At 58.9% G+C, this 18,237-nt stretch overlaps 1 protein-coding gene across 3 annotated transcripts; it reads left to right on the top strand.

Annotated features, from left to right (window-relative positions):
* Positions 1-172: 172 nt before the first annotated feature.
* On the top strand, positions 173-8,786 carry ARRDC2 (arrestin domain containing 2). Of its 3 annotated transcripts, XM_057400293.1 has the most exons (9): positions 173-300; positions 393-729; positions 5,904-5,970; positions 6,120-6,267; positions 6,592-6,694; positions 6,967-7,223; positions 7,522-7,681; positions 7,941-8,092; positions 8,183-8,786. In XM_057400293.1, the coding sequence occupies exons 2-9, from the start codon at positions 465-467 to the stop codon at positions 8,234-8,236; spliced, it is 1,206 nt and encodes a 401-aa protein (XP_057256276.1). In that variant the 5' UTR covers positions 173-300; positions 393-464; the 3' UTR covers positions 8,237-8,786. The 3 variants fall into 3 exon arrangements, with proteins under 3 accessions (XP_057256276.1, XP_057256275.1, XP_057256274.1); XM_057400292.1 differs by having other exon boundaries at positions 197-729; XM_057400291.1 differs by lacking the exons at positions 173-300; positions 393-729 and adding an exon at positions 4,686-5,085.
* Positions 8,787-18,237: the final 9,451 nt, after the last annotated feature.

Raw genomic sequence — 18,237 nt, 5'->3', positions numbered from 1 at the left:
GAACTGGGAAGGCCAAACATTTCTTGATCTCCAGTCTTTGATTCCTCCAGCTGCATGAAACCTGCCAGCATGGCTGGTAGTGCTTGACCCTCCTCCCTGCTGACGGAGCCACCAGCACGTTCCAGTTGCACGTCGGCAGTGTCTGTGACTCAGAGATAAGATGAAGTCACGTCACTTCTCCATCAGTTTAAAACCACATCACTTGTCTCTGCAGCCCCATCCTCAGCACAGCACCAGCCTCAAGGCACACGAGGTCACCGCTAAAGCATCACAGCAAAACAGGGGCTCAGTCCCACCCTGGTGAAGATTAGGCCTGCACGGTGGAGGCCAGTTAGGGGCAGGATAAATTAGGGGGTCTCAGTGCAGCCTGTGCTCTTTCCTCCCTTCCCTAGGGAGCTGCACAGCTGCCTGTCCCAGGCAGGGCCCGGCCTCCTGGAGCTGCCAGCTAAGCGTGGCCAGCAGCGATGCAGCCCCTGGGGTGCTTGCAGAGCCTGGTGCTGGAGCTGGAAGATGGACGAGCATGGGGAGCCCACAGCAGCGGGGATCTGCTGCACGGGCGGGTGCAGCTGCGGCTCCGCCACACACTGCGGCTGCGGGCGCTCGAGGTGTTCGCCCGTGGCCGAGCCTTAACGCACTGGTTCGAGAGCCGCAGCGTGGGGCTCAACGTTGTCTACCGTGACTACACAGCCTGCCAGACCTTCCTGCACCGCCGCTGCCAGCTCATCCCCGGTAAGGCTGCACTACCGGGGTGCTTCTCTGCACCAGGGCGTTGGGTTAGGGCATCACGCTTGGGCTGCAGGCATCACCCCTGCTAGGTGCTTCCCAACCCAAGCATGGTTGCCCGTCTTGGACACCCTCTTCTCACCTTTGCTAAGGGTTTTTTCGCTGCTGCTGGTTTCTAGGAGGCTGCCTGCAAACTTGGGGCTGGGGAGCACCAAAGAGCTGTGGCTTTTGTTCTGTTTGCACAGGGAAGTGCAAATAGAAGGGTCTGTTCACAAGTGTGGAAAGAGCACTTAGGAGTTCAATAAATATTTGTTTGCAGTTTTCTGAGGCTGGGACTGGATGCCCAGCTAGCACGTTGCTTAGATCTACTGCAGCTTGAATTCTTTGTGTGGTTGGGATGAAATGATCCAGAACTAAGGGATATGGGGCATCTCAGCTGGCCATACGCTCATTAACTCTGTCTTTTCTTGGGGAAGTGCATGCCTTTCATCCTCCCCTCCAATGACAGTGTTAGTCATGGCTCTGTGGCTTTTTCTCCCCCTTTTCCTGCTTCTGCTGGCCTCATGATTGCCTGTGGCACAGTGCTGTGTGCCGTAGGACTTAACTCATGCTGAAGGCATTTAATTGTGTCAGTGGCCGTGGTGCAAGCCAGAAAGCGGTGCCAGCTCTAGCTGGCAAATGTGGAGTTGCAAGAAGAGACTGGAGTGATGGAAGGAGGACATGAGCTGTCTTCCTGGAGCTGTTCTTCTCTCTGGACTGCCCTGGGGGGTCATATTCTCTATTTCTGGATGACTGTACCTTGCCATCTGCTCCAATACCTGCATTACTCTGGAGTTTCTGCCTTTTGGCAGTGGTTTTTCCATGCTGTGCCTAAGGATGGCCCCTTTGCTAAGTGTTCCAATTGCAGTTAAGGACATGGGAGAGGCCCTTGTCCTGAACTCCAGCAGGAAAGGTCTGAGCATGTGGTTGCTGCAGTGCTTGGAAGGTGTCTGCTTTAGCTGTAGGGTTACAGAGTAAGTTTTATTCGCCATTATCCCTGCAGTGAATGTCTGTAGGGAAGCCACAAGCTGCTGTGAGCACGTTTAGGTTTATGCTGCTGGGACTGTGTGTGGTAGAAGCCCCTGGAGCCATGCGAAGAAGGGCACTTGGCCAGGGGCTGGAGGAGCTGCATGAGCTGCTCTGCCTCACCAGCACTCTGCACTCCTGTAGCTTGGAGCTGATGTTTTCTGGCCCTTGCTTCCTGCCTGGGGAGAGCTGAACTGGGCTGTGTGGGGAGCAGGGAGCCTCGCCACAACTCGTGGGCTAGGATTTTATTGTCTCTGTCCACCCACAGGTTCCTTCTCTGCTTTGTGAGAGGGACACGGGCATGTGATCACAGGAATGTGTTTTAAGGCAGCAAAGGCTGTGGGCTCTGGAGAAGTGTCATTCTACAGCCAAAATCACTTCCTTTGGCTCCTGCTGGGCTCTGCCAGCTGCCCAGTGGCAGCGTGAGGACCTTCCTGATGTCAGCCGGCACAAAGCTGCTGCAAGCGTGCCATGATCCACAAGTCCCTGTGACTGCTCCTTCTTGCTTCTCGATGAGCTCAACTGTGTGTGCGTGGTGTTTCAAAACTGCAGTTTTGTCATGGTAACAAGGCAGTGCAGAGGAGGGAAGCCAGGTGGAGATGAGCCCTCCCTTCTGCTCGCCCCGGAGCTCTGAGTTTATCTGCAGTTTCTTGGCAGAGTGGTGAGCGCTGGCACTGGGGTGCTGTGACATTAAGACAAGAAAAAGGGTGGAAGAAGGATGTTCAGGCTGTGGGCAGGGCCATTAAATGTCTATTGTGTAATCAGCTTAGGGAGCAGGAAGAGAGGAAAAACTAGGGGTTTAAGGGGCAAGGGCAACACAAGGAAAGCCCTGGACCCTTCTGCACGAGGTGATGCGAGGGAGCCCATCAGTGGTACTCATGCAGTGATCTTTTCTGTCTGACAACCCTGCAGCACTTCCCAGAGCTGAGCTCCTGCTCCGGTGAGAGACAAGCATCCAGAAGCCATTTTCTTTTCATGGAGACATCCGGGACAGTTACAGCACGTGAGCTAAGAGCGCATCAGGGCTCTTGCTCTGTTGTGGGGTGGCCTTGATCGGCACCTTAATCCTTGCAACACCCGGAGCAGGAGCTTACTCTTCAAGCTGGGAGTGGGAGTTTGTGCAAGGCTCTGCGTTGCCCTGTCTTGTCCCGATGCTGGGTCAGGGTAGAGCTGCTGACTCGACTTTTTACCTCCTGCATTCCCTAATCTGTGGCTCTCCAGGGTCCCTTGTGCGGCTCCAGGGTCAATGGGGAAAAGCCACCAGGTCCCAGCAGCCGGTCGGGGAAGGAAGAAGCCGCTTCAGAGCCGGGTGCTAGCTCCTGTTTAAACCAGCTTAAGCCTGGCCAGACTCTAGATGGGGCTCAAGAGTTTGCGATCTTTCCTGCACGGATCCTGGCCTGGGTTTCAGTTGGGTTGGGGCACTCCGGAGCATTGTTGAATGGAAAGGCCATGGCTGTGCTCCCACAGTCCCTGCAACTGGTGCTCCCTGGGGAGACAAGAGACCCTCTCCCAGCACCGGGGTGTCAAAGGGGTCAGAGAGGGGCTTCCCACCACCCGTGGGGGCAGCGAGGGGAGGCTGTGGTGCAGGGAGGATGCTTGCAGGGCTGAGTCATGGGCTGCAGGGTGTGTGTTGGCAGGGAGAGGAGGAAGGTGCCGAGCGCAGGACGGAGCTCCAGCCCCTCTCAAGAGCCCCATCACCTCGAATGTCACCATGCATCCCCCCAGGAGCCTTCCCAGAGCTGCTGTCACCAGTTGTGCCTTCCTTCCTTCTTTCCCTGTCCCTTTACTGTGTGTTTGCTACGATTCATGTTTGCTCGTGGCAGCAACCGGTTGTGCACATAACGCAAAACACGGTCTCTTCCCCTGGGGAGGGAGACAGACATTCCAGGCAGACTTTGGAGACAGTTAAAGCTTTGCAAGGCTTGAGCCCCACTCGTTTTCAGTGTGTTCAGCACAGCAGGTCCTGCCCAGCATGGCTGGGAGCAACTCAAAAAATCCTCCCAACTTTGGTGGCCAAAAGCCCAGTAACATTTTTAATGCCTGTTTTGCCTTAGCCCCAGCCTGTGCCCGGGGTGGGGAGCTCTGGCACTCTGCAAATGTGACAAGCACGGTTAAAGCAGAAGTTTCTGAAGCTGCATTAACCCCTTGGGGAAGGCACAGACCCCTTTCTCCTTTCTTTTACAACATCTCATGGTGAGGTCACCCTTTGAGCACCGGCAGCAGCAGATGCTGTTGCTAGAGCGAGTCCCCCTGCCGTGCCTGGCCATGCCGGTGTGTTTTGTCGCTGGGTTTTGGAGCAGCACCACCCAAAGCCCAGCACGAGCTGGTAGGAAAGCAGCACTCGCCTGGTTAACAGGCGCAGGGAGGATGTGCTTGCTGCTCGCTGCAATTGCACAAGCTGAACCCCAGCCAGTTCTTCAGTTCTGAGAAGAAAAACAAAGCCATGTCCCAGACCAGTTTTCCCTTCATCGCCAGTTGGCCAGAAGGAGCCCAGATCCAGTTGCAGCCTGTTCTGACCCCTGGGAATGGTTCTTGGGAAAGGAAGGACGTGGATCTGTGTGCGGCGGACCCCTAGCTGGTGGGAAGTGGAATGCAAGGGGCTGCTGCCTGGGAACGCAGATTCCGGCTGGTGGAAGAAAGGATGAGGATGGAGTGGGAACGTGGGGTGGGAGCTGGAGGGAGGCTTGCGAGGCACACAGGACGTTATCCCAGGCAGCGTTGAGCGCCGTGAACCATCCTGCTCCGGGACACGTTCCCGTGGGCTGCTGCGGTCCAAGCATCCATCGGGATGCCTCGGTCCGATGCCAGGACGCGCCGGAACGGGGTCACCCGGCCCCATAGGAGCCCCACGGCTCCCAGCAGCGCGGGGCCAGGCCCGCACATGCTCCCTGCCTTGTTTTGCAGGGCTCGGCGAGGCCGCCCCGTCCCGCCCCACCGGGGCCGCCCCCGGGCCGCGCCGGGCTCTTAAGGCGGCGGAGGCGGTGCCGGGGCCGGGCTGCGCCGAGGGACGGGTTCTCGCCATGCTCTTCGATCGCCTCAAGCGCTTCTCGGTCGTGCTGGAGGGCGCGGAGGGGGACGCCGCGGTCGCGTTCAGCCCCGGGCAGGCGGTGTCGGGCCGCGTGGTGCTGGAGCTGGCGGCGGCGGCGCGGCTCGGCGCCCTGCGGCTACGGGCGATGGGCGCTGCCCGCGTTCACTGGACCGAGTCCCGCAGCGCCGGCTCCAGCACCGCCTACACGCAGAGCTACAGCGATCAGGTGGAGTTCCTCAGCCACCGCGACACGCTGCTGGCACCCCCAGGTACGGCACCCACCACCCAACCCCTGCAGTGCTCCATCACCTAGAAGCAGGGTGTGGGTGTACCGGGGACCCCAGGGGCCGGAATAATGGGTGCATGGGGCAGGCTGGGACGTGCTGCAGACACCCCAGTCAGCTGAAATACGGGTGCATGGGGTGCGATAGGGTCTTGGTGCTCGGGGGACTGGGTGCGTAGGTCCCCTGAAGACACCTCAAATGCTGAGAGCACCCTGGGATGCTGAGGTGTGTGGTTGGACCCTGCTGTTGGACCCCAGTTAGGGGCTGGCCCCACACAAGACTCCCCCTTTCCTTGGTAGGGAAGCGGTGCTGGAAGACTCCTGCAGAGGTTCTGGAGCTTGCTTTGATAGCGAATTGGACTGGGTGATCCCAAGAGGGATCCAACCCCAGCTTCTCTGTGTGGTGCACGCAGGACAGGGCTGTCACCCCTGGGGGACATGGAGGGGTGGCTGACCCCCCCAGTCCCAGAGCTGTTTCTGCCTTGGCCAGGTACCCCTGGGCTCTCACTCCCAAGCTACAGAGCAGGGTGGGTGCAGGATGAAGCAGAGCCCCCCCAGTGCTCTCCAAGAAGGTGCCCCTGGGTTGTGCATGCCTGACACGCGTGTGCGGAGCAGACAGTGCCCATCGCCCATGGGACGTGCTCCGTGCTCCTGTCGCCGCTGCTGCCCTTGAACCCTGGCAGAAATGTCCCTGTGCCATCGTGCTGCTCCTCTGCTGCGTCCTGCACATCTCTGCCTCTGCTTTGGCCAGGGAGGAAGTTCTGCAGGAGGGAGATAATCATCTTCAATCTGTTTTGCCCACAGACAATGGTGAAGCCACCGTCCTGCAGGCAGGAAGGCACGAGTTTCCCTTCACCTTCCAGCTCCCCGAGTAAGTCCACTTGGTTTTTGTTGCCTTCATGCGAAGGGGGAGAGAAATCTCTTGATGCAGGACACAGGTCCTGGGAGGGGGCACAGGGCACCTCAGAAAGGAGGTTCTTTTAGCAGAGCCCTTCTAAAAGGCTCCTTGCTTGTCCGCAGGACCCTGGCTACCTCCTTCGAGGGGAAGCACGGCAGCGTGCGCTACTGGGTGAAAGCCAAGCTGCACAGACCCTGGTCAACAGTGAAGAAGGTGAAGAAGGAGTTCACTGTGATTGAACCCATCGACATCAACACTCCCGTGCTGCTGGTGAGCTCCCCCTGCGCCTCTTTGGGGCAGCAGCATCTCTGGGAAGCCCATGGGGAAGGTGGCTGCTTCCCCTCCAAAATGGACAATCCAGGCCTGATTTCCAAAGGGAATGTGTTTCCCCCCCTTGTAACTCATGCCCTCCAGTGTTACCTGGGCTGGGCTGTGTCTCAGGTTTTGGAAGCTTTAATGGGTTGCAATAGCATCTTGCATCAGATACCCAAGAGGCTGCTGGTGCTCTCTGACAGGTTCTCAGTGCCGGGGAGGTGCTTGCTTTGAGTTTCATCCTGTCTTACTAAATAGCTTCCGCAATCCCCATTTCTCCAGGCTCCCCAGGCAGGTGCTAAGGAGAAACTTGCTCGTGCCTGGTACTGCAATCGTGGCCAGGTTTCTGTGACTGCCAAGATTGACCGCAAAGGCTACACCCCAGGTGAGATGATGTGCTGGGGCCTTTGAACCTCTGTGGGCCCTGCTGGGGGGGGATTTGGGGGCAGTGTGAGCTGGGCATGGGATTTGGTGAGAGAGCTTTAGAGTGTGCTCCTGATGTGGGCATCCTCCTCAGGACACGCTCCTGCTGGATTAAACCTTGTGCCTGCAGTGCTGGATTGCGTGTCCAGCCCTTGGTGATCCTGTACAGGAATCCCTTGAGGCAGGGACCGGGCTCTGTCTCCCTCCTTCCAACATGCGTGTCTGGTTTGGTAGGTGAGGTCATCCCTATCTTTGCTGAGATTGACAACTGCACAAACCGGGTGGTGGTGCCCAAGGCGGCCATCATCCAGACTCAGACCTTCATCGCCCGGGGCACCAAGAAGCAGAAGAAGTCGGTGGTGACCAGCATCGTCGGGGACTCCATTGCAGCGGGGAAGCGGGAAGTCTGGCACGGGCGGGCACTGAAGATCCCACCGGTGGGGCCGTCCATCCTCCAGTGCCGCATCATCCAGGTGGAATACTCCCTGAAGGTGAGGAGCACTGTGGGAGGCTCAGCTCGGTGCTGAGTGTTCTCCTTCTCGCCAGAGCTGGGCTCCTGGTGTCCAGTTTGGGCTGCTGTAGAGGTTTTGGGGCTGGTGATTTGTGTGAGCTCTTGGGTTCTCCCTGTTGGCCCACGGGCTCGTGCAGGAGCAATCGCATCTCCCTTTGCATCCCACTGCAAGAATTCCCTCCTAGCCAGCTCAAGCCAGTGCTCTGGGGAGATACCTGCCCCTTCAGGCTGGGAGAACCCCAGCAGCTGAGCTTCCCTGCTGCCTCCTGTCTCTGCAGGTTTGTGTGGATATTCCTGGGACGTCCAAGCTGCTCCTTGAGCTGCCACTTGTCATCGGAACCATCCCACTGCATCCATTTGGGAGCCGCACGTCCAGTGTCAGCAGCCAGTACAGCGTCAGCCTGGACTGGCTGAGCACCATCCCGGAGCAGCCGGAGGGTGAGCATCTCCCCCTGCCCAGGATCTGCCTGGGTGCTGTCAAACCGCTCTGGATGGTGAGATCAGAGCAAGTTCTCAGCGTGGCTCTTGCTCCAGGACCAGCTTTTGCAGGTTTTGGTTGTGCTGCTGCATCTTCTGGGTTCCTTCCCCAGGGAACTGGGAGGTTTTGGGAAGCAGGGGATTTGAAGGCCTTTTACCTGTGTGTTTCCTGTTTAATGGAGAGCGGTTCCTGTTCCCTGATGTTCTTTTCTCTCTCCAGCTCCTCCCGAATACTCGGCAGTGGTGTCCAGCCCCGAGGCCGAGCAGAGCCTGGCTCCCCCGTGCCGCAGTGAGCTTGGTGGCATGCTGGAAGGTCCCTTCTTTGCCTACATCCAGGAGTTCCGCTTCCGACCACCTCCACTGTATTCAGAGGTAACGAATCCCTCTGGGCTGGGAGGGCTGGTGGAGACAGCCACAGTGTGCCCACTGCTGAGGTTTTTGACTCTACGCTTGGCTTTGCAGATTGATCCAAACCCCTCCTCAGACAACATCCGCCCGCGCTGCATGACCTGTTGAGAGAAGCGCATCGGATGCAGTTGACAGCGTAGTGATCCCTTGGGATGAAAGCTTCCACCCTCACAGCACTTGGGTCTGGAAATGGAGACACGGTGGCTGTGAGCCCAGAGCTCCTGCAGTGCCAGGAGACCCCGGCTCCACTGCTGCCCTCAACTCTCTTGTTGGGACTGTCCTGCAGACCAACACCAAGCGTGGTGGCGTGGGCTCGTGCCTGGTAGGAGAACACGGGAGACTCCGGTGTGGAGCAGGGGCCTGTTTCCTTGGGCAGGACACGGAGGGTTAATGACTGCCCCAGGATTTGGGGGCTAAAATGGGATGTTCAGCATGAGCCAGGATTGCTCTCCCCTTGCCTGCAGTGGCCATGCTCTGGCAACTCCTGTCATGGAACGCAGGAGCTTGGAGGTGTTTCTCAGGATCACTAGAGAATGTTTTACTGGGGCTTGGGTTTGTCCCGTGCTGGTGCAGGTGAAGCCCCGCTCCTGCAGTAGCTCACCAGGACTGCAGTTCCCTAAGGAAGTAGAAGGCCTCTTTCTGGCCAAATGAAGCATCATCTGCTGCTGCTGATCTTTGCCATGAGCCTGGTGGTGCCTGCGGGGGGATTGGTTTTGGAGAACCCCCTGAAATTGGAAAGGCTTCCACGGGCTGTTACCAGCGCAGAGGACTTGAGGGACACATTTATGATCTATGGCAGCGTTTTGGTTCTGTTTGCCAAGAACAGGAAAGCTGGTTCCTGTGTGTCAGCACCAAACCTGCACGACGAACGTGCTGAGGCCTGCTCTGTGATGGGGCTGAAACCAAGCAAGCCCCAAATTGCGGTACCACCACGGGGGTGGCATCTCCCTGGTGGCCAGAGAGAAGGAAGCCAGGTCTGAGGCTGGTGGCAGCCACAGATGCTGATGGAGATGTGGAGTTGAAACGAGTCCTTCAGGACCAGGAGTCCTTCTCAGGATGGGCTTGATCCTGCACCCAGAGAGGGGGTCAATGGCCCCGGTGCGGTGATGCCACAGCAGCACCCAGCGCTCGCTGGTGTGGGAACCAGGGAGCTGGGTGTTGTAACAGCAGGACCTGAGCAGAGTTTTGGGTGCTGAGGACCTTTGCATTCCCTCACTGAGCCAATCCTGCCCGCGGGGCCGCTCGTTTCCTGCACACAACCAAAGCCCCGTGCTGGGGCCGTGCTCTGCGCCCCGGGATTGCTCAGCTCTTTTCTACCTGTGAACACTTTTGTAATGAGCACTCTCATCTCCTTTTTGTACCACTTTTTGTCGGGGGGGGGGGGTGTCTCTTGGTAATAATAAATCCTTTACACCCAGATGGGGCCTGCAGAACTTTGTCTCTTGCTCTCTCCATGCTTCCCATTGCGCTGGCAGCGCTCCTGCTCCCATGTCCCTCCCTGGAGTTCATTGTCCTGTGGGTACCCAGCTCCACCCTGTAAGTGCCACTCTGCACTGGGATTAACTGGGTTGTTTGACCAATGCTGCTCCCCATCAGGATTGGTCCCTTGTGCTCAGAGCCCTCCTGCTCTGTCTGGATAGCAGAGGATAGATGCTCTCCTCCATCCCAAGAGCTTGGCACAGAGCCATTGGGTCCAGCTGGGACACAGCTGCACTGTCTCTGCCATTCCCAAGGAGGGTTGGGGCCAGCCCCATGTTGTGCCAGCTGGGAATGGCTGCGGCCATGCAGGAAGAGCAGGGAGGCATCATGGAGTTGGGATTTGGTTTTTAACAGCATTTCTGTGCTCCACGTCTCTATTGAGCACAGCAGCCCCTGGTCCATGCAGAGCCGGGCTTGAGCCAAGGCTTTGGTTCTATCCTCCACAGCCTGTGCTGCTTAAACCTATTGCCACTGGAATGTGATTTCCCTTCCCTTGATCCTTCTTTCCTGGTGCTGGTGTTCACTGAGCGGTGCTGGAGCGCGAGCTCCCGCAGTGGGCAAGGCACTCAGCCCCGGGTTTGCCCGCAGGAGCCTGGTGCTCATGCAGCCTTCATTCAAACCTGGGCTTTACTTGGCGTTCCCAGCTCCGCACCGAGTTATCTTCCTTGGGAGAGGATGAAGCGGCCTCGCAGGGCGTTCGCCTGCATCCCTGTCTGTGGTCCATGCGATGCTGCGCCGCCTCGTGCCTCTTCTGCAGGACATCAAAGAGGGACAGGAACCGCAGCGCTGCAGCCCCCCCAGGGGGAGAAACGGCCTCCAAGGGGCCCCTGTGACCGGCTCCCAGCTCCAACCTGCGCCCGGCACAACGGAGCCTTTCTGTGCCGAGCCGCAGCAGTGCCAGGGGCTGTGTCAGACCCTGATCACCCGCCCCGGCCGCACAAGGGGATCCTTAATCCCAAGGGCTGGAGCGGGAGCACCTTTCTGGGCAACGCGCGTCATGCCAGGGCCGGCCCAGGGAACCCAATGCCAATGGGCACCGCTCCCGGGCCCCAGGGCAGTGGAATCTTCCCAGCAGGACCGCTTGCAAATGCTTGCAGGGTTTTCTGGTCAGGGCAGGCAGCAGGCGGGGGGGCACAGACTGTCTGGGTCCCCTGCCAGCAAAGGGCCGTGTTCCTGAATCCCAGAGGGACTAAAAATACCTCGTCTGGATGCTGGGAGGTGGGATAAGGCACAGACCCCCCTGGGCCATGCTTTCCCAACCAGTGCCACCGGAGCTCCCTCCAACCTCTGCTGTTTGTCTTCCCCGGCTCCAAAGTCCCTATTGATCAGCGCCGCTTTTATTCCTGTTCACTGGCACAGGGTTTGGGGCTCGCCGGGGTTTGCTGAGCCGGGACGGCCCCGTGCCATGGGCAGCGCTGCTGGGCAGGAGCTGCATTAAGCAAGTACAGTGCAGGAGTATTTATAGCTCTTGGCCTCGAGCATCGGAAAATGCTTCCCAGACCACCCAGCAAAACCTGCTCCTAGCGAGGGGCATGGAAACATCATCCCCCCCCCCCCCCGCTCCTCCCTCTTTTCCTCTTTGCCCTTGGGTAAGTGGGACCCCTCCGCTGTGGGAACTGGGGTGCTGGGACACCTCTTGTTGCCCCCCATGGCTCTGCAGGGTGCTGGGAGCTTCACCCCACCGGGCACTGGGAGCTTCACCCCACAGCTCCCGGCTCTGCAGCCCCTTCCTGCAGCATCCTGGGGGGGGGGGGGGGGGGGGGGGGTTGCTCCTTCCCCCCTCAGCTCTCCCCATCCTGGAGGATGCTTGGTCCCCACACGGTGGCCACGGCCTCTGCTCAAGGCTCTTGTCCCCCGGTGCGGGGTCAGGGCCGGGGGCCAGCAGCGGGGAGGGTGACACGTGAAGCTGGGAAGCTCGTGGCCGGCGCGGCAGGGACAGAATGTGCCGGCGCCAGCGCAGCCTTGCAAGGACCGGGGATTAGGTGTGAGGCTGCTGCCTCCTGGCCCAGGCACCCATCCAGCTCCCAAAACAAGCTCTGCCTTCCCCCATCCCAGCTGGGACGAGCGCTGCAGGGTGCAGCACACCCCAAAACCTGCCTGGGGACCAGCAGGGGCTGGTCTGTTTGCAGGGGGGGTGCTTGGTGATGAATCCCCTTGGATTTTGACACAAGGAGATGCCCCAGTGCTGGGGATGTGGTCGATGCAGTGCCCAAATTCATCACCTCTGCAGCCGGTGGGACGCTGGGTTCACACTGCTGGCACCCCAGGGAGCAGCAGGTTGGTGCTGGTGGGTGCTCAGGAGCATGGAGACCTCCTCGTCCCCTCATTATGGGTCTCTGAGCACCATAAGGGGACACACACAGAGCCCTGGCAGCACCAGGCCTTGCTTTGGGTTTGGTTCAACCTCCAGAAGCCCCGGGGTTGTGACCAGCACATCCTGGCCCTGGCAGCATCTCCGGGGGCTCTCTTCACGTGGCAGCAGCAGAGCTGTGCCGGGCGCCAGCAGCAGCCGCGCACCCCGACGTGCCGGGGTGGCACCGCAGCATCCTCCTCCCGTGACTCAGCTCTGAGCGTGCCGGGGCTGCTCCCACCCATGGAAACCGCAGGCAAAGGCCTGCATCCCTGCGCCAGCTCCACAGGAATCACGGCTTCCCCCGGAGTGTTGGCCAGGCCGAGAGCCCGTCCGGATGCAGGGAAAACCACAGAGAAAGCGGGGTGGGTTTATGGCAAAAGCGAGATCCGGAGCAGCCGGATGGGTACCGCCTGGGCCACATGTCCCCTACCTGGAAAGCATCGTGTCAGTGCGAGCGGGATCGTGGTGCTCACCAAGACACCCCACAAGCCGCACTGGTGACACCAGTGCCAGGTTTGCTGCAGGCTGCCGGGAGCAAACCACCCCTTTTATTCCTTATTCTTTATTCGTTCACCAAAGAAGTAGCAAATGCCCCATCCCTGGCAGTGTTCAAGGCCAGGTTGGACACAGGGGCCTGGAGCAAGCTGCTCTAGTGGAAGGGGTCCCTGCCCGTGGCAGGGGTTGGAACTGGGTGAGCTTTAAGGTCCTTTCCAACCCGAACCAGGCCGGGATTCTGGGATTCCCCGAACCAAACCCAAGCCCTTGTTTTTCTGGGGCTGATGTCCCCATTCCTGCTCCGTCACCGCTCCCTCTGGCAATGGAAAATTTTGATGGCTTTCCGACTTTGTTTGGGAGCAAGGAAGGGGCCCAGCGCCAGGCACAAACATGTCTATGGATAAGCAGCAAGGACTGGGGTGGGGATGGACCCACCGGCGCCGGGGGCCAGCAGTGACCCTGCCCATGGAGCTGGGTGCCGGGACCCCAGCGCAGTGGGGACACAAATATTTTGGCTTTGTATGAAAACAATAACACTAAAAGGAAAATCCCAGCCCCCGTCCGGAATCAGCTGCCGGCAGCACGTGATGTGTTGGCACAAACAGCCCATGGGATGGATGGCCCTTGTCCAGCCGGGGTCCCGGCACGGCTCCCACACCAACACACAGCCACAGGCTGGGATGTGCCGGTGACACGGCCGTGCCTGGGATGTGGCACTGCAAGGACTTTGCTCCCAGCGCCATTCCCCACCCAGGCTGGGTTTGCCGTCACTCCCTGCTTCACAAGTCCTGTGGAAACCCCCGGTTGGAGCAGCGTCTCCTCTCGAGGGATGCACCCCATATCCTGGCCCCCACATCTCCCTGCAGCTGGAACCTTGCTGCTCCGGGTGCCGCTGGAGATGCAGCAGTCCCCTGTGAGAGGTTTGGAGCAGGGGGCATCACCCCGCTGCTCCCCGTCCCCTTGGGCAGCTCCTGCGATGGGGTGAACCCCATGGCTCTGCTCCCCGCTCCCATTCCCCAGTCTCCCAGGCTAACTGCGCTGCTCCCTGTCCCCTTGGGCAGCTCCCGCGATGGGGTGAACCCCATGGCTCTGGTCCCTGCTCCCATTCCCCAGTCTCCCAGGCTAACTGCGCTGCTCCCTTTTCCTTTCCCTTCCCCACACCCTGCCCTGGAAGAAGCAGAACGTTTGAGCTGCTTGCAACAAAAAACCCTCAGGCCAGTTTGGGGAGAAGGTGGCTCCGAGCCAGCCTGCAGGGATGGCGATTATCCCCTCTCCCCATTTACCATCCCCATTAGCCCGCCTGCACCCAACCACAGGTTTATGTGGAGCAGGGAGAAGGCTTTTCCTGCTGAGCAGCTGTGTAAATGCCACCATATCCCGACCCAGCGATGAAGGCAGCGATAGCGCAGCTGGTTGGAGGTGGCTGCGGCGCAGCCGGATGATCCGAGGGGAGCCTGAGCTGGTTTGCTCCACTTCCCAACCGTTTCGCGTGTGAGGGAAGAGTCAATGTGCCTGCAGAAGGCTGGTAAACACGGGAAGAGCGGAGCTGGGAGCGGAGGGGGGGGGGATTGCTCTTGGTCCGGCATTTATTGCTCCAAAGCTCAGCTGAGCGCTTGCTCCAGGCTCAGCCCTTTCCCTGCACGCACAGATGCGGCTTTGCTGGGAACAGTGGGAGTTGTTTTGGGGCTATCCTCAGCTCAACTCGGAGCTTGAGCAAAATATGTTTACGCTGCAAACCCCTGGCTGGCTCCGCTGCCAAGTGTGTGCCGATAAGGGCGCTGCGTCCTTCCCGTCCCCATCACCCGATAGCCAGGGAAGCGCAGGGAGGTGGAGCCCGGCCCCCCGCGCTTGTCGTTGCTTGTATTGTTGTTATTATCATGATCGTTCTTCTTATTTTTATTAATTTATTGGGGCTGTTGTTAAGCTTCACTTGGAAACCAAATCCACGGAACGGCTGCAGCTCTGCTGCCCCAGGCTGCTGCCAAAGCCTGGAAAGCATCAGCCGTGCCAGGGGCTGCGCTGCCCCGGGAGCAGCCACCCGCTAGCGCTGAAGCTGCAGAAAGGAAACGTTTCCTGCTGCCACACGGGCGTTTCTTGCGTGGCAGAACGAGAAGGGGGCTTCCCACGCAGTGTCCCGGTGGGGTTTCGCATCCAGGGCGGCTCTGCAGGGGATGGGGCAGCTCCGAGCCCCTCTCAATGCGGGCAGAAAGCCCATTAAGTCCTCCGAGTTGACGCTGCTCGGAGTCATTTTCCGTGCCTGGGTTTGGAACCGGGTGAAGCTGTCGCAAGCAGCCGACAGGAGCAGGAAGGAGCCGGGGTGAGGGGCGGCCGCGGGCTGTTTGTGAAGTCAAACCGCGGTTGTTGTTGTTGTTGTGACACCGCAGGGTTGCAAAACCGGCGCTGAAATACCCGTGACTCACAAGGCAAGACGAGCCCGGCCGTGGCCGGTGGCCGCCTGTCCCCCCACGGTCCCTGCAGCCCCTTCCCCACGGCATGGGCACCACGGGGATGCCGGTGCCGGCGATGCTTGGGGGTCTTTTGGAGGGGGAAGCACCCCAAAAAGCTTTTCTTAGGGAGGAAAAGCAAAGCTTCCCCATCTGCACAGGGTTTTCTACCGTGAGGATCTGCCCCTGCGTGAGATGCAGACCTTGAATGCCACATAAAGAATTTAGTGTGTATATATGTATATATCCTAGGGATAGTTTGCTTTCTTAGGGGTTTAAGGTTTATTTGCTTAGAGATCAAATCAAAGCAGCTCCTGAATCGTGCCCCCCACCCCCTGGGAGCAGGTGGCATTGTGTGGATGGTGGCAGTGGTGGCTTTTTGCCCTGTGTCCCTGCCATGGATGGGCAGGGTTCAAACACCTCCCTGGCATTAGCTCTCCTCCAGGATAGGGCTCGGAGTGGGAGGAAGGGGCTGTGATAAGGATGGATGGATGAGGGAAGGGGTTGAGGTTGCAATCTCCATCATTGCCTATGCCCAAACCAGGCTGCTGCTCTGCAGGGCTGGTTCCCCAGGCTGGGAAACAGGTTAAACTCCTCCATCTGGGAGCAAATATCGGCCCAGACCTGCATGGACAGACCTCACCTTCCCTGGGGGCTCAGCCCCCAAAGGAGCTGATGTTTCTGGGGCTGGAGCAAACCCCTCTGGCTGTTTTATGCTTTACTTCTGGTGCTCTCCGAGCTCGCATCTGCCAAAATCAGGGAGCCCCAGGCAAATCCCCAGGCTCCCAGCATCTTCCTGCCTGCCCCATGTGCTTTCTTAGCAGCATGGGATAAATCCACCCGTGTTGTGTCGGCAGTGCCCTTTGCTTTTGAGGATGTGGCACCGGGCCCCTGTGGGAACAGGGAACGAATAGGGGGAGGTTTTTCCCCTTTAGGGCAGGGATGCTCAGCACTCTTCTTGGCAACCAGCACCTTCCCCCGTGGTGTTCAGGCAGCGCTGGCACAGGCAGGTGTAAACAGCCATACAGAAATAGTCGGGGTATCAGGCAATATCAAGAGGTGTTGCTGGGCATCATCAGATGTCCTCCTCTAAAAATAAAAGGCAGTGGGTATTAAATCAGCTGCTTGTAAAGGTGTCAGGGTGGGGATGGCTGGGGCTGCTCAGCTCTGCTCACCCAGGAAGAGCCCCAAGCTTGGGGGGACCCCAAAGCTTGGGGTCCCTTTGGGATTGGTGCTGATCCAGCTGCATTCCTGCCATCCCTCCATGCTGGGTTGAGCTTTATTTTCCTCATTGCAATGGCTTTTTGCTGCTTACATCACAGCTGTCTTAGGAGTCACCCACTGGGTGTAAGAGTTGCCCATTCTCAGGCTGTGGGTGGTAGCAGCTCCCACCAGGCAAAACCAATGCCCTGCAGGGTCGGATCCGGATGGAGGAGCAGGGAAGGTCACATCCTGGCTGTGAAAGCTGGCCCCGTGGCTGTCAAAGCTGGCCCGGTGGCTGTCCTCTGATCATTGGAGTCAGAGCAGCTCCCGGGGACTCATTTAACCTAATGAGAGAGTCCTGAGCCACTCGTTGGCACTAATTGCCAAGGCTGCGTTAATTCGGCTTCCCCAGCACCGGCCAACTCGGGACCCGTGTGGGAAAGGATGCAGGGAGCTGTCGATGGGGATGGGGCTGTCCCCGACGGCATCAGGGGGGATGAGAGTGGCACCATGGGTGGGATGGATCCCCGGAGGGTGACCCCATGGAGGGAATGGGGGGGTTCTCCAGCCCCCCCTCCCTCCCTGGGGTGTTTTCAATGCAGCAGTCGGGACTGGCTGTCCTGGCATGGGTTCATTCCATCACAGCAATGATTAACTGATGGTGGCGCTGGCCCAGAGCTGGGCAATGTATTTACTGCTGCCACCCAACTGTGACCTCGGTGCCACTTCCTTCACCTCTTTGCCTCCCAAAAATGGGCTGTAAACAGGGGCCACAGCTGAAACCCAAGTACGTGCTCAGACCAAGCTGGCACCTGAATACTTCCTCCACGTGGCTGGCCTGATGGAGAGCCTGGCATTGCCCAAATCCCAGTAAAATCCCCAAGTCTGATCTCTCCCATCGGGGTTTTGGGGCCGGGGGGGATGCTGGATCCCCGGCCCCCAGCCAGTTCCCAGGGCTTTGGAGTGCTGTGGAACAGGGATAGAAGCTGCCAGCCATAGGGGCCCATGGGGTGCTGCGTGGTGGGAAGGGAAAGGGAAAGGGAAAGGAAAGGGAAAGGGAAAGGGAAAGGAAAGGGAAAGGGAAAGGAAAGGGAAAGGGAAAGGGAGAGGGAAAGGGAAAGGGAAAGGGAAAGGGAAAGGGAAAGGAAAGGGGAAAGGAAAGGGGAAAGGAAAGGGTAAAGGAAAGGGGAAAGGGGAAAGGAGAAAGGAAGGGAAAGGGGAAAGGAGAAAGGAAGGGAAAGGGGAAAGGAGAAAGGAAGGGAAAGGGAAAGGGAAAGGGAAAGGGAAAGGGAAAGGGAATGGGAAAGGGAAAGGGAAAGGGAAAGGAAAGGAAAGGAAAGGAAAGGAAAGGAAAGGAAAGGAAAGGAAAGGAAAGGAAAGGAAAGGAAAGGAAAGGAAAGGAAAGGAAAGGAAAGGAAAGGAAAGGAAAGGAAAGGAAAGGGGATTTGCTCTGCTCTGCCGGGACGCGGGGCTGGTGCCACCTCGTGGCTCCACCAGCAGCTGAGAGACCCTGGCCGCGTGGTGGGAATCCCACGCGGCTGCAGCTGCTCAGCCCCGCAGCCGCAGGAGCGATGCCCTAAATCCCAGCCCGCCCCGGCAGCAAGGCGGACCGCAGCCGGGTGCCGCCTGCCCCTGCTGCCTCCTGCGTTAGCTCCCGTGTGCCGGGGCTGGGAGCGTGATGGGGGGAACCCCTCTCCAAACCCGCCTGCAGCAGCGAGGCTGCGGCGGGCACCGGCGCTGCCTGGTCCCGGACTTCCCCCTGCTAACCCCATTGCGTTCTTCTCGTCAGGTTTTTGCACTCTCAGCAGGTAAAGAGACGCCTCCAGCCCTTGTGGCAGGGCAGATACAACCACAAACCGCTCTTCACCTTCAGCAGCATCTCCTGTTCGGTTCCACATGAGGCCCACGGCAGCAGCGTGGCCCCATATGAGGGTATAAGAGGTCCTGCCTGTCCCCAGTCACTCCTAGTCTCATCCTGGCTGCATCCTTGCAGCTCTGTGGACTGCTCTTGACTAAATGCATGCTGTAAACTTCGTGGGTCAGGCCAGGGGAGCCACAGGAGCCCTGCTGCTTTGTGCATATCTTTTATTTATGTTATTTTCCCATTTCTTTCTTACAGGTTTTAGTTCTTGCAA

The sequence above is a fragment of the Pezoporus wallicus genome, unplaced genomic scaffold (assembly GCF_028554395.1).
Source record: "Pezoporus wallicus isolate ANWC-B61680 ecotype Strahan unplaced genomic scaffold, APGP_CSIRO_Pwel_v1 contig_10426, whole genome shotgun sequence".
In the NCBI taxonomy this organism is placed as follows: Eukaryota; Metazoa; Chordata; class Aves; order Psittaciformes; family Psittacidae; genus Pezoporus; species Pezoporus wallicus.
Note: the sequence above shows the minus strand (reverse complement) of the source record. Positions and strands in the feature narration are given on the sequence as shown.